The sequence below is a fragment of the Myotis brandtii genome, unplaced genomic scaffold (assembly GCF_000412655.1).
Source record: "Myotis brandtii unplaced genomic scaffold, ASM41265v1 scaffold539, whole genome shotgun sequence".
Classification (NCBI taxonomy): Eukaryota; Metazoa; Chordata; class Mammalia; order Chiroptera; family Vespertilionidae; genus Myotis; species Myotis brandtii.
Window position 1 is genome coordinate 37,774 of NW_005369984.1, and position 13,960 is coordinate 51,733.

Below are 13,960 nucleotides of genomic sequence, written 5' to 3' on the forward strand. Positions count from 1 at the left end.
TGGCCACCCTGGCGTCGGGCCGGGCCGGGCCGACTCCAGCCCCCGGTGGACTCGCGGTCCTGGGTAGTGGAGACCGGGACTGGGACACGCCCCCCTCCCGGGGCACTCAGGGAAGTTATCTAACCCGAGGGCAGGGACCCCCGAATTTGAGGGTGACCTGACATAACCTGGTACCCGGATGATGATTCTAAATGAGACACGCGGGCCCGGGGAGCCAGCTGTTTCTGCTCCGGAAAAACATCTCCAAAAAAGCTCCCAACATACATCTCTGGGTAACCCCAATTATACCTCTAAACTGCAGGAGTAGTGACCTTTGCTTCTGCAGCCATCGTCTCTGTTAAAATCTCAAGACCAGGATATAAGCCCAGGGGAGCTCTGGAAGCTGGGACCGGAGAACTAGGTGGGGTGGGCTGGTTAGGGAGGGAGACTGGTCACCATAGTTGGGCGAGCTGGAGTCCAGCTGAGGAGGGGTGCTGAGGGGTTTCCTGCCCAGCTGTCTCAGGGGCATGGAGACAGGGGGCACAGCTGCTTGAATCCTTGACAGAAAAATAGGCAAAGAAAATCAGGAGTGTTCCTCAGCTTCCATAACCTCCTCACATTCTACTCTGGCCAGGCCCCCCCAGGATGCAATGGCACAGCCCCCCCGGCTGAGCCGCTCTGGTGCCCCCCCACTTTGGGACCCAGCTTCCTCTGCTCCCACCTCAGGCCCCAGGCCTCGACTTTGGGAGGGTCAGGATGTGCTGGCCAGATGGACAGATGGGCTGCTGTACTTGGGAACTATCAAGAAGGTGAGACCTTTGACCTCTGACCCGTCACCTTTCCCCCAGTCTCCTCATCTAGTTCTGATGCCCATTTTACCTGTGTACTCACCCACTCCAGGTGGACAGTGCTCGGGAGGTGTGTCTGGTGCAGTTTGAGGATGACTCCCAGTTTCTGGTTCTATGGAAAGACATTAGCCCTGGTGAGACCCTAGAGGCCTGGGGGTGTGCATCCCATGGAAGACAGGAACCTGCCTAAAGGACAGGCCCTAACACTGTGTTCCCTCGTAGCTGCCCTCCCTGGGGAGGAACTCCTCTGCTGTGTCTGTCGCTCAGAGGCTGTGGTCCCTGGGAACCGGCTGGTCAGCTGTGAGAAGTGTCGCCACGGTGAGAGCACAGGACACCTGGATGGTCCAGCTTGCCCTGGACATTCCCGGCTGCTCTGTCCCTTCCCTCCAGCACTGGTCCTTATACCCCCTGTTCTGGCCTGTCCCCCAGGCCACTGCTCTGGCCAGTCTCTTCAACCCTGTAACCTCAGTCCCTTCCCAACACAGAGAGGCAGCCATGGGATGGGGATGTGTGAGCTTTGCAGGCAGAGGGTGGCTCAAGTAATCTCTTTCTTAACCATATGGCTTTGAACAAGTCTCAAAACCTCTAGGAGCCTCAGTTCCCTCACCTGTAGAATAAGGGTAGTTACCCCCCGCCCCAAACAGGACGATGGCTGAGAATTAAATGAGATAGATAAGACTCTTCCTCTCCCAGTGCCTAGTACACGGAGGTTTACAATTCAGTAAGTGCTCTACCTCACTATCATTATTCAGCTTATCACCAGGACTGCCACGTTCCAAGGGCCCCAGCCCCTGGAGAGGGAGAGGGCACGTCCTGGGTCTGCCGCCAGTGCATCTTTGCCATCGCCACCAAGGTAAAGGCACCTTCCTATTGGAGCTGCCCACCCACGGCCTCTCCCAAGCCTTTCCTCGCCCCACTGCTGAGGTGGCCTGCCCCTTCTGTCTCTGCAGAGGGGGGGTGCACTGAAGAAGGGCCCCTACGCCCGGGCCATGCTGGGTATGAAGCTCTCTCTGCCGTACGGACTCAAGGGGCTGGACTGGGACGCTGGACATCTGAGCAACCGGCAGCAGAGCTACTGTTACTGTGGTGGTCCTGGGGAGTGAGTAATGAGGGGCAGGGGTTCAGGAACAAGTGGTTGTGCAGGAATTCCCGGGGAATGGAGACCAGGGTAAGCAGAGTGCTGAAGGGGAGGCAGTCGGTGGTGAGCAGGGTTTGGGGCAGTTAAGGGGGAGTGTCTGGAGGTCACTAGTCCTATGTGCCCCCTCAGGTGGAACCTGAAAATGCTGCAGTGCCGGAGCTGCTTGCAGTGGTTCCACGAGGCCTGCACCCAGTGTCTGAGCAAGCCCCTCCTCTACGGGGACAGGTGAGACCAGGACAGACTCCGGGAGCCCAGAGAGCCCTCTTGATCTGCCCACCCTCTCGGTTCCCCCACACCTGCCTGTCTCAGATCCATTCTCCTCACAACCTCTCAAGTGTTGCTCACTAGTTCCCCATCCTTGCTTTGTGAGCCCTCCATAGCATGGTATAGTTTTCCCGTGTCAGGTGTATTCTCTCTCTTGCCCACATCCAGGTTCTATGAGTTTGAATGCTGTGTGTGTCGGGGGGGCCCTGAGAAGGTCAGGAGGCTACAGCTTCGCTGGTGAGCTTGACCTCAGTGTAACTCCTCTCTCACCCTACCTGCCCCAACCTCCCACTCGGAACTCCCCTGGCTGTTGTAATGCTTCCACAACCTTGACAACTCAATGCTTCTCCAGGGTGGATGTGGCCCATCTTGTCCTCTATCACCTCAGCGTTTGCTGTAAGAAAAAATACTTTGATTTTGACCGTGAGATCCTCCCCTTCACCTCTGAGAATTGGGACAGTTTGCTCCTTGGGGAGGTAAGGGGTGGTGAAGCTTTGGAGGTTGTGGGGGAAGAGGGAGATGTGAAGAGGGGGAGGGAGCACTGCTTCTTGACCCCACTTTCCCTCCTCTTCCTCAGCTCTCGGACACTCCCAAGGGAGAACGTTCTTCCAAGCTCCTCTCTGCGCTCAACAGCCACAAGGACCGGTAAGCTGAAGGGAGGCCGAGAGGTGATGTGGAGACGAAGCTGGGGAGGGCGGTGCTGCGATCCACCTGGACACCGTCTCTGGGAAGCAGGGAGGAAGGTCAGAAGAGGGGCCCTTTTCTATAACACTGACCTGTACCATTTCTCTCCTCACCCCAGTTTCATTTCAGGAAGGGAGATTAAGAAGAGGAAATGCTTGTTTGGTCTTCATGCTCGGATCCCTCCTCCTGTGGAGCCACCTACTGGAGATGGAGCCCCCACCAGGTCACTGGTCTAGGGGGGATGGGGAAATTCTCAGGGTATTAATCTGGGGGTAAATATATATGGAGGTGGGGGTCTTTGGGGTGTCCGGGAGGGGGCTGGGGGGATAAGGAGGCCTCTTACAGCTTCCCTTCAGGGCAGGGCCCTGGGGGAGGGGTTCCACGTCCCCTGGGGAAGCGCCGGAGGCCGGAGCCAGAGCCCCTGAGGAGGCAGAAGGGGAAGATGGAGGAGCTGGGGCCGCCCTCAGCAGTGCGCACTCAGCCAGAGCCCCAGGAGCAGAGGCAGCGGGCCCCTCTGCAGAGGGCACTGCAGGTACGGGGCAGAGGCAACCCCATGGAGCACATGCTGGTGTGGGGAATCCAGGGTTCTCTCTCAGTCCTCTGCTCCTACTTCTAGGCCTCAGTGTCTCCACCACCCCCCAGCCCTAACCAGAGTTACCAGGGCAGCAGCGGCTACAACTTCCGGCCCACCGACGCCCGCTGCCTGCCCAGGTCAGTGCTGCTATCCCCTCCAACCAGATATGCTGCCCTAGAACCTCTCTAATTGTCCACATCCTCTGGACTTTCTCACCCAGAATTCTCTCATTTGGCTGCCCTCTTTTTGTCCCAGAGAGACTTCTAGAACCAATGTCTGGTCCCCAGTATCCTGGGGATGGGGGTTCCTCAGGGGTAAGCTCATTCAGGGGGAGAATGTCCTGTTTTCTTGCTTCAGGTCCTGACTTTTCTCCCTCCCCAACCCTAGTAGTCCCATCCGGATGTTCGCTTCCTTCCACCCCTCTGCCAGCACTGCAGGGACCTCTGGGGATGGCGAACCCCCAGACAGGTGAGATTCTACCCCCTTACCTGTGACACCCCTCGCTGTCTCTCCTACTTCTAGGCCTCAGTGTCTCCACCACCCCCCAGCCCTAACCAGAGTTACCAGGGCAGCAGCGGCTACAACTTCCGGCCCACCGACGCCCGCTGCCTGCCCAGGTCAGTGCTGCTATCCCCTCCAACCAGATATGCTGCCCTAGAACCTCTCTAATTGTCCACATCCTCTGGACTTTCTCACTCAGAATTCTCTCATTTGGCTGCCCTCTTTTTGTCCCAGAGAGACTTCTAGAACCAATGTCTGGTCCCCAGTATCCTGGGGATGGGGGTTCCTCAGGGGTAAGCTCATTCAGGGGGAGAATGTCCTGTTTTCTTGCTTCAGGTCCTGACTTTTCTCCCTCCCCAACCCTAGTAGTCCCATCCGGATGTTCGCTTCCTTCCACCCCTCTGCCAGCACTGCAGGGACCTCTGGGGATGGCGAACCCCCAGACAGGTGAGATTCTACCCCCTTACCTGTGACACCCCTCGCTGTCTCTGTGTTCTTCAGGTCCTCAATCTCCAACCATTTCTTCATTCCTCTGATCTACTTGTGGGCTCCATTTCTGGTCAGTCCTTACCTGTCTTACTGGACTCACAACTGCCTTCTCTCCCTAGGTCACCTCTGGAACTTCACATTGGTTTCCCCACAGACATCCCTAAAAGTGCCCCTCACTCGATGATTGCCTCATCTTCCTCAGTCCCAGCGCCCTCCCCAGGTCTTCCTAGACGCTCAGCACTCTCTTCTCCCCTGTGCCGTAGTTTGTCTCCTGGGACTGGGGGAGGAGTACGAGGTGGGGTGGGCTATCTGTCCCGAGGGGACCCTGTCCGAGTCCTGGCTCGGAGAGTACGGCCTGATGGTTCTGTGCAGTACCTGGTGGAGTGGGGAGGCGGGGGCATCTTCTGAACAGCCTGCCTCTGCCCACCTCCCCATTCACACACACATCGGCACTTTCGTACCCTGACCTCTGACCTCACCTACAGCTGGGATGTACCTGGGGAGGGAGGGGGTAGTTTTCCTACTGCCCAGGTGGAATCCAGGGGAGGCGGGGAGAAGAGGCTCTCTTCTCTACTCCCTTCATGATTCCTGAGCTTTCCCCCACCCTGCTTCCCATTTCCTTTGATGTTATTTTGTTACAGCTTTTAAAATATTTTTAAAAATTATTTAACCCCTGGGGATGGAGACTGAGGAGGGGAAGGATAATAAAGGATACTGGGCTCTGTATGATTGAAATAAAGATAAACAAATCTGGCAGCTGAGTCATTCTGAAAGATGAGAACACAGGACTAGAAGCACTTCTAATCTTCCCAACCAAATTCATACATGACGAGAAAAGGCAAAGGCAGAAAGAACCAAAGGTAGGATTTATTAGGGGCCCAGGCGTCCTCTGCAGGTCAGAGGGCCCTGAAGTATGGGAGGGGACGTGGCAGGAACAGGGCTCGTCATGGTGGGACGGTGCTGGGGTCAGAAGCTGCCTCTGTCACCTGGCGCACCCAGCGCAGGTATGGCGAGTTCCCCTGCTCCACAGGCAAGGAGATCACCTCAGCCACTTCGTAAGGGTGCACAGAGCTGTGAAATAGAGGGGTGGGGTCATTCAAGATTTACCCAAAGGAGCCCACCCCCACGTTACCCACCCTGACCACAGCCCGCCCCCCAGTTCAAAATTCTCACCGAACAAAATCTGTCAAAGCTGGCACCAAGGAACTTGGGGTTTTAATCATCTAAGGGGTGAAGACAAATGTAGTTGAATCCACCCATGGGGCTGATCTCAGGATCTCATGAAGGAGAGGGGTCAAAGGTCAGAGAATTGAGGCTTCGAGGGGTGGGGAAATGATTCTCACCATCAGCACCTCACTGTCCTCCTCAATCTTTCCTTTCCACTCATAGCTGAAAAGGTCAGGGAGAGTTGTGAGAGCAAAGGTTTTCCCCAACGAAAAGACCGCCAGTCAGCCCCTAGCCGCGTTAGGGTGACCCCAGTCCTGACTCACATGGATGTAATCTGAGGGATGAGGTTGACGCAGGCTGCCAGGCGCTTCTCCACCACAGCCCTGGAGGCGAAGAGACCCCTTCAGAGCGCTCCACCACCCGGCTTCTGCGCCGCCAGCCCAGGGTCTCCAAGCCCAGAGGCGGGCAGCGGCGGAGGGACCTTCTTCAGCACCCAACTCTCCCTCTGGTCTGCCTCTTCCCACACGGGTCCCCACCTGGCGATCTCCTTGGCGACCTTCTCATTGGGGCAGGTCACGAAGGCTGCAGAGACCGAGCCCGGAACGTAACCGGAGTCCGCGGCCGGCGAGGGCTGGGCCGGGGGGCTTCCTGAAGCCATGGCCGTCAGGGCGCGGGGCAGCGAGAGGAGGCGGGAGGCCACAGGCAGCAGCGCCGGCATCCAAAGGAGCGACAGGAGCAGCGCGGCCTGGGAGCAGGCGCTGAATTCGGTGTCTCCCCACAAACCACAGGCAACTGCACCCCAGAAACCCCTCGTTTGGACAGACACTCGGACTCTGCCCTCCCTCTTCTGCACCCCGAAGGAAAGGTCCCTGAAGCTGAGAGAGAAACTAGAAAAATTCAGGCAAAGGCTCGGTTTATACACCCTCCTCAGGGGCCAACCTCTGGGGTTAGGGTGCGGGTGGTGGTCCAGGCTTCCGAACCGGGAGGGGCGGGGCCGCTCACTCACCCCTCCGCCGAGCAGGACCGCGGGAGCCCGCACCCTTCTCATGCAGCCTAAGCTGGCGGAGGAGGGTTGGATATCAAAGGCCACAGTAACGCCGAGAAAAGGCCCCACACCCAGGAAGAGGGGCCTCTACTTACCTGGGAGGTAGCCACGTGATAAGAACACAACGTACACCACGTGACAGTAAGAGCTGCGCCTCCAGAGCCAGCCAATCCGGCCCTCGCATGGCCCAATTTGCCCCGCCTCCTGGTGAGGGAGGAGCGAAGGGAGCTGACCAATCCACAAAGGATCTGCAGCCGTGTACGGAAATGGCCCGCCCATTCCCGGAGCCGACCAATGGCAAGCTGAGGAGAGCGGCGGCGATCCACTGTCACGTGACGGGGGAGGTCCCCGTTCCCGGAGCCGACCAATGGCAAGCTGAGGAGAGCCTCGGCGGCGATCCACTGTCACGTGACGGGGGAGGTCCCCGCGGATGGCGGTCTGTCAATGAGGGACGCGAGGAAACCAATCGCGGGCCAGCCCTGCAGGCCACGTGATGGAAGAGATGGCGCCAGGAAAGCGGGGCTGGAGACCCCGCAGACTCGATGCGTCAAGTTGTGGAGTGGGGGGGGTCATCCCTAGTCCCCAGAGGGCACCTCACCACAGCCCCTACGCGGTTCCCGAGGCCCGGAGGTGGGAGGGTCTGAGAAGGTTTAACCTCGGAGGGTGAAGAGAGCGCCCCCTGCCCTCTTGCTTAGGACTAGCACTCGCCTGGGATTGGGAATGAACAATGATAATCCGAGGAGAAGCAGTGTCCCTGGGCAGGGGGAGTGATTAGGCAGGCACGGGCACGGCTAGACCATGGCGAGGTGAGGAAAGACGTCTTTTAGAAGGAGACCCTGTAAATGGGGCGATGAACATCGGGCAGCAGGCGCCTCCCAAAGCTGGAGGCAGGCTGGTAAATCCGGGAGAAGTAGAGCTGAGGCTGGGGATATGGAGAGGACACCAAGAGGCAGTGACGGTCCTTGTGTCCCTATCCCCTTCCTATGCCCTCTCCAGACTGGTCTACCTGTCAGCTTGGGTCTCCTTCCCTTAACCCGTCCTCCTAGGAGCCAGGACCTGCCCTACATAACCTCCCTGGGGCGCAGGCACATCCTGTGACCCAAAAATGGAGAGGGGCCAATGAGAGGAGGGCGTGGTGGGAGGACGAAGCAAGGAAAAGGCTCTTCCACACCCTCTACCCAGTGCTCCCCCCCCCCCAAGGTCTAGGGTCTCTGGCCGGGGGTGGGCGACTGGCATTTCTCAGGCTGCCTCCGGAGTTCCCTCAGGCCTGCCTCTCGGCCGGGTCTCCTCCAGAGCTCTGTCTCTGCTTCGGAGTTTGTTCCTGAGATACAACTCTGGGGGGTCTTTTCCGTGTTTGCATTGGGGTTTCTTTCTGTTTTTGTTTTAGGGGTTTGTTTTCCTGGATCTGTAATCACTGTCTCTTCAAGGTTTTTCTAACTCTTCTTTATGAATTTGGGGTCGCTGAGTTCTGCATCTCTGCACTAGCTAAGCGTCTTCCTCCCTCCCTCCCTCGCTCCCCATCTCTAACCTCTTCCTCCCCTTCTCCCCCACTCCCACCCCAAGCCCGAGGTCTGCATTTCCTGTATCTGGGGTCTCTGGTTGACATCTCTCTCTGCATCTGGGTCTCAGCCTCAGAGCTTGGTCCCTGAATAACCATCTGAGGCTACCGTCCAAGATTCCTGTGGCTCTGGAGAACTTTTTTGAAACCGGTGGCTCAGTTTTTGACCTTTCACCCCTTTCTTTATGGGGGTCTGTTTGGGGGGCGTTGTTTTTGCTTTTACAGAGATTGAGGTCTGTTTTCCTCTAGATTTTGGATCTGTGCCTCAGATTAACCTCCCCGCACCTCCCCTCCCTGGTGACAAGTATCTTTCTCTGGGTCTGGGGTCTCTTGCTCTCAGGGTCTAGGATCTGCAGCTTTAAAACTGTTCTCTCTCCGGCTCGCTCTCCCTCTCTCTCTCTGGTGTTTCTGAGTCAGGGGTCTCTGTCTCTCTGATTCCCACTGGGTAGGGGTGGGGGCTGCAGATCTCTCTCTCTCCTCCTCCTCCTGCTCTCTCCTCTCTCGCTCACTCCCCCGCCCCCCTCTCTCTCTCCCGGCTGCCGCTGCTGCCGTTGGCTCCCATTCTCCTCCTCCTCCTCCTCTCTCCTCCTCTCTGCTCCTCTCCGCTCCTCTCTCCTCCTCTCTCCTCCTCCTCTTCCACCTCCTCCTCCTTCTCCCCCTCTCTCTCCCCCTCTTTCTCTCTTCTCTTTCTCCCCCGTCCCCCGCCCCCTCCCTCCCAGGCCTGATGAGCAGGTCTCGCGCCTCCATCCATCGGGGGAGCATCCCCGCGATGTCCTATGCCCCCTTCAGAGGTACGGTGGCGAGGGGAAGGGGAGGGCCAGGGAGGGGAGGGGGAGGGCCAGTTAGGAGGGGTAAAGGGGGGAGGGGCAGGGGCAGGGCGGAGGAGGGGGCAGAGCCGAGGCCAAGGAGGGGAGCTGCTGAAATGGAGGGAGACAGGAGGACTAGGAAGACAGTATAGGAGCAGTGAGGAAGGAGGGATTGAAGGCCAGGGGACAGGGGAGATAGGGACCGGAGGGGCCAGGAGACAGGCCTTAAAGAGGGCTGAGGTGAAAATGAAGGGGAAAGAAGAGATCGCAAGAAAGGGTGGGAAGATGGGATAGGGTTGGAGGAAGAGCTGCAGAAATAATTTTGAAGCTAAGAGATGAGGAAAATATCAAGGAAATAGAAGGGCAGAGTCGGGAGAGGGGCTGGGAGGGAGAAATGAAAACATAGGGTTGCAAAGAGGAGCCAAGAAGATGGGGTTCAGAATATGGTGGGGGGTGGGGGGTCAGAGAATGGGATGGGATGGAAAAAGAGAGGAGGATGGAGGAAGAGAAGCAGGGGCCAGATGGAGAGAGAGGGAGGCAGTGTGTGTGGGGGGAGGAATAGAGGGTCCAGATGGAGGGAAGAGAGGAGAGGGAATGGGTTGGGGGAGGAGAGACCAGGGCAGGGGGAGGGCCAAATGTGTGTGTGTTTGTGGAGGGGGGAGGGGGAATGCAAGTGAGACTGAGTGATGGGAGTAGGGGCAGGTTACACTGCCCAAACCTCCTCCAGGCCCTTGCCCAGGACAGTGTAACCCCTGGGGTCTTATCTGCTTCATTCACTCCACCACTCTTACTCCCCTCCCCCATCTCCAATCCTTATTTCCAGTTCCCCCTCCCTCCTCTGGTGTCCATCACCTATATCTTTCCCCCCATATGGTGTCCGTTCCTTATATGGGTCCCCCTTCTGTCCTTCCCCTTTATCAGTCCCTTCTCTGATGTCCTCTCGCTCTCTCTCCCTCTCTCCCACCTTTTCACGCCCTCCTTCTTGACCCCCTTGTTCTAGTACTTCTATTAGGTTCACATCATTTCTCCTGCCCCAGGTCCAGCTGGGCCCTTCTGGTATATTTTCTTGCAGGGATTTGCCGTCATTTCTACCCCCTCTTCTCCTACATCCTCCAGCCCATCCTCTATTGCCTACTCTGTTCCCCATCTTGTCACCACAAGCCTGTGCCTCCCCGAATTCCCTTAACCTCTTATTATCCATTCTTTTTTTTCTTGTCTCCTTTACTTTTTGGGGTGTTGGAGATTTGGGGTGCAAAGACAGGTTTTGATGGTTGGAACAGGGCCCACAAGCGACTCCCATCTGAGCCCTGTGGATTTCTCGTCCTAGTAAGCCTTTCCCCGTTCTCAGCTGTGTTCCTCTTGCTTCTGCCTCCCAGACTCATCCTCACTTAAGTCCAGACAGTGTGTGTGTGTGTGTGTGTGTGTTTCCAGAGTTGCTTCTGAACTAAGTTCCCTGAGTCCTCCCCTGCCCCCCAGGAAGGTGCCCCCTGTAGTCTAACCTGCCTCCCCGTGGCTGCAGCCTGAACCAGTCCCTCCCATAATGACTGTGTGTAGCCACAGATTCCTCCTCTGGGGGTCCTCAGAGTCAGTGCAGTGGGCACGCTGCCTGCAGTGTCTGCAGTCTCCCAGCCTTGCTGACCTCTGGATCTAGAGAGGATTGCTTACAGAGTCTCTGAGATGGCAGCGAGATAAGTGAGAGTTTCAAAGTGTTGGGGTTTCTAGGCATCTACGTTCTGGGGATTCATCCCCGCCTCTGATCTGCAGATTGGGTTATATTTGAAGACCATATTTGTAGACAGAAAGGGGCTAGATTTTCCAAAGCTCTCCTATTCAGGGCATCCAGTTGGAATGAAGCTCAAAGATCAGATCTTTTCCTGCAATAGATCCATGAGTAATTACCCTGCAAGGTGACAATTTGATGTTTCTTCCTCTAAACTCTCTCACACTTTGATACCTTAAGCCTATTTTCTATCGTTTTGATGTTGCCAATTTGATTTTCCTCTTACTTCCATTGGGCCTGTCCCCTGCATCCCCGTGATGGTGTGCAGATGGGGGTTAAAGAAGAGGCAGTTTGCAGGGATGGTAGCATGGGAAGGACATGGGCAACCCTTGTCTGCTGTTCTTAGAAGTTTTGTCCCCGGCCCCAGGGCCAGTCTTTGGAGCCCACTCTATGTCACAGGCCTGGATCTTCCATTCTTTCCGCTCTTTCTTCTTCAAACTCCTCTCTGTGCCTTGGGAAGGTTCCTAACCCGTGGGCTTGGCTTCCATCCTGTCCCTGGAGACTAAGTGGGGAGTCGGGGTGGGGTATTACATCTTTGATCTCTGAGCATGAAGTGGGGGAAGAGATCAATTCAGTTTCTATTCTCATTCCCCGGCCCCTTCACAGCCAGATGCTGACAAAACCCACTTAAAGAACCAGAACTTTCTCCAAATGTTGAGCAGGGTTGGGCTAGGAGAGGAGGGAGCAGAGGCTAGGGGAAAGGCAGGAGGGGAGGCCTGCTCATGTCTCTGATCTGAACAGGTAAGCTCTCTCACTTTCTTCCTTTTCCAGATGCTTAGTTCTCAGAATCTTATGACCTACATGCTCCTACACCCCCAGCCCTTCCTTCCTTCCACAGCTTTCCTCTTCCTCCCCTGCAGGTAGGTCGTGCCACCTTCCAAGTTCTTGTCTTCTTTGGTTATTTGGTTGCACCTGCCACCAACCTCTCTGTGTGTTTTTCTTCGGTCAGTTCAGCTGCCTCCACCTTTTTATTTTTTTGAAGTGGATGGAGAGTTCCTTCACTCTTTCCTGCCTTCAAATGTATACCCTTTGTCATGCTATAATTCCCCTCCTTGAGCCACCCTTCCCATTTCTTTCTCCACGTCGACAGAGCCCTGTGCTGATTCCCGTTCCTCTTTCCCCCCAGATATAGAGGCTTATCTTCCGCTCTCTTAACTTACCAGGGGCCTCACCCCCATCTGTGATCTCAAGGCAGGTGTGGTCCCCTTCTCCCACTTGGTGGACTCTCTTATGACCCACTGTAGGCCTCTGTCTCCCAAATGCTTAGAGCCTTCCTTACTGTTTCTGTGTGTCTCTGTCCCCCAGATGTACGGGGACCCCCTATGCACCGAACCCAATACGTTCATTCCCCATATGATCGTCCTGGTTGGAACCCTCGGTTCTGCATCATCTCTGGGAACCAGCTTCTCATGCTGGATGAGGACGAGGTGAGCAGGGTGGGAAGGTTGGAAAGACCACTGGGTACCATGGGGAATGTAGAGAGAAAGATGGGGAGAACCCTCATTAGTGAAAGGGTGAGAGACACAGAGAAGACTGACAAGAGTCGGCAAGCGGTGGAAGGAGGTTGGCCATTGAGACTTGGGTTGGGATGTGAAAAGGGGCAAGCATTCTCTCACCTTGGCTTGGGGGTCTTTGAGGGCCATGTGCAGTGTTGAAGAGGAGATGAGGTTCTGAAGATTTGGGGGTGCCTCCTGTTTTCATCTGCCCATATTGTGGGATAGGTTAGGATGGGAAAGAGAAACTGAAGGGTGAAGAAATGGGGATTGCTTTGGAGGGATCAGCTCCACAGTGATTCTCGGGAACCCTTCCTCTTCCCACACTGAGCAAGACTCACTGCCTCCCAGTCCTTTTCCCATCGTGGTGCAGGGTGCAGGGAGGGGGACTTGAGGGACTCGGAGAAAAGGCAGGGGTGAGTGGGGTCTTTGGGAAACTGGGAGAGGCTGGAGGGTCCTGGGAGAGATGACAAAGGTCAGTGGATCTCGGTGGGGAGAGCGGTGAAGACTGGGAAGGCACCTGAGATCAGAATTTAGAGAGACACTGAGAGGGCTTTTGGCAGGGACATCAGGAAGGAACGTAAGGGAGGGGATGCCTGGAGATGAGGGTAACTGGGAGTAAGGGGGGTTGCCTAAAACAGATAGGGGCAGGACTAGCCAGAGTGAAAGACATGACATGAATAGAGGGTTCCTGTGGGCGGCGGTAGGCATGCAGGGTGATTAGAGAGCCAGGAGAGTGTGGGTTCAGATTTGGGAGCTGCAACTGGGAGTAAGGGGAGTTGCCTAAAACAGTAAGAGTGAGATAGGGGCAGGGACTAGCCAGAGTGAATGACATGACATGAATAGAGGGTTCCTGTGGGCAGAGGTAGGCATGCAGGGTGATCAGAGAGCCAGGAGAGTGTGGGTTCAGATTTGGGAGCTGGGTCCACAGTGGAGGGTCCATCAGAAGAAATAGGGGGTGCGAATATGAAGGGTAGATGCCCAGATGTATGATTCAGGGAGTGGAGTGATTTGGGGGACCATCTTTAGAGAGTGATAAGGTAGCTCACCAGACCAGAGAGGTGGTGAGAGATGTGCCCCAAAAGCTGTTGGGGAGGTTGTGTTTAGAACTGGAGTTGAAGGTAACCAGGGTTTCGAGGGGTCTGTGGGGCAAGTGAGAGTGTGGACAGATGGCTGGGAAGAAGGCTTTCAGGCCATGGAGTAAAGTCCAGGTATCGACTGGGGGAAGATGGTGACTGTAAAGGGAGAGGTGGTTTGGGTCGTCGGTTTTAGGTATTGACCCAGGGTTTGGGGTCTGTAGGATGAATTGGAGAAACCAGAACCAATAAGAGTGGGGACTATTGTGAGGATGAAGAGGGAAGAAATGAATGGGGTAATGAAGGAATGAGAGGTGGGGACAGGTTGAGGGGACTTGGGGGACTGGTGGCCAGCAAGTTGAGGGCAACAGGAGTGGCCAGAATCCAGTAGGAAGCGTGCCAGGGCAGACAGAATTTAGAAAATGAACACTGTGTAGGGCCACAGGGGTTGGGTTATGGAACTGGGGCTGGGGACCAGTGGGTGAGGAGGTTCCTGTAGGGGCGGAGGAGATGGGAGGGTTGGAGAGGGGTGGTTTGGGAAGGAGGTGGCAAGGGGGA

General features: G+C 56.2%; 3 protein-coding genes across 11 annotated transcripts in view; 2 read left to right on the plus strand and 1 right to left on the minus strand.

Moving 5' to 3' along the window:
• Positions 1–578: 578 nt before the first annotated feature.
• Positions 579–5,231, plus strand: PHF1 (PHD finger protein 1). Of its 5 annotated transcripts, XM_005878012.2 has the most exons (14): positions 583–788; positions 880–961; positions 1,050–1,145; positions 1,580–1,680; positions 1,778–1,926; positions 2,095–2,190; positions 2,398–2,466; positions 2,582–2,705; positions 2,807–2,874; positions 3,032–3,136; positions 3,259–3,445; positions 3,530–3,624; positions 3,875–3,955; positions 4,597–5,231. In XM_005878012.2, exons 1-14 carry the CDS (start codon positions 630–632, stop codon positions 4,883–4,885), a joined length of 1,701 nt encoding a protein of 566 aa, XP_005878074.1. In that variant the 5' UTR covers positions 583–629; the 3' UTR covers positions 4,886–5,231. The 5 variants fall into 5 exon arrangements, with proteins under 5 accessions (XP_005878076.1, XP_014404701.1, XP_014404699.1 ...); XM_005878014.2 differs by lacking the exon at positions 3,530–3,624 and having other exon boundaries at positions 579–788; positions 3,270–3,445; positions 4,597–4,751; XM_014549215.1 differs by lacking the exon at positions 3,259–3,445 and having other exon boundaries at positions 581–788; positions 4,597–4,751.
• A 91-nt stretch (positions 5,232–5,322) lies between these two features.
• CUTA (cutA divalent cation tolerance homolog (E. coli)) lies at positions 5,323–6,865 on the minus strand. 5 transcript variants are annotated; one of them, XM_014549216.1, is made up of 7 exons: positions 6,785–6,865; positions 6,584–6,702; positions 6,181–6,436; positions 5,968–6,027; positions 5,821–5,866; positions 5,651–5,700; positions 5,323–5,548 (listed from the first exon to the last, which is right to left on the minus strand). In XM_014549216.1, the coding sequence occupies exons 2-7, from the start codon at positions 6,690–6,692 to the stop codon at positions 5,422–5,424; spliced, it is 648 nt and encodes a 215-aa protein (XP_014404702.1). In that variant the 5' UTR covers positions 6,693–6,702; positions 6,785–6,865; the 3' UTR covers positions 5,323–5,421. The 5 variants fall into 5 exon arrangements, with proteins under 5 accessions (XP_014404702.1, XP_005878077.2, XP_005878079.1 ...); XM_005878015.2 differs by having other exon boundaries at positions 6,181–6,389; positions 6,651–6,702; positions 6,785–6,860; XM_005878017.2 differs by lacking the exon at positions 6,584–6,702 and having other exon boundaries at positions 6,181–6,389; positions 6,785–6,857.
• A 2,050-nt stretch (positions 6,866–8,915) lies between these two features.
• Positions 8,916–13,960, plus strand: part of SYNGAP1 (synaptic Ras GTPase activating protein 1) — a 30,473-nt gene continuing 25,428 nt past the window's right edge. Inside the window, 2 exon segments of the mRNA XM_014549209.1 lie at positions 8,916–9,038; positions 12,139–12,260. Coding sequence (XP_014404695.1) covers positions 8,972–9,038; positions 12,139–12,260 — 189 coding nt within the window. The 5' untranslated portion in view covers positions 8,916–8,971.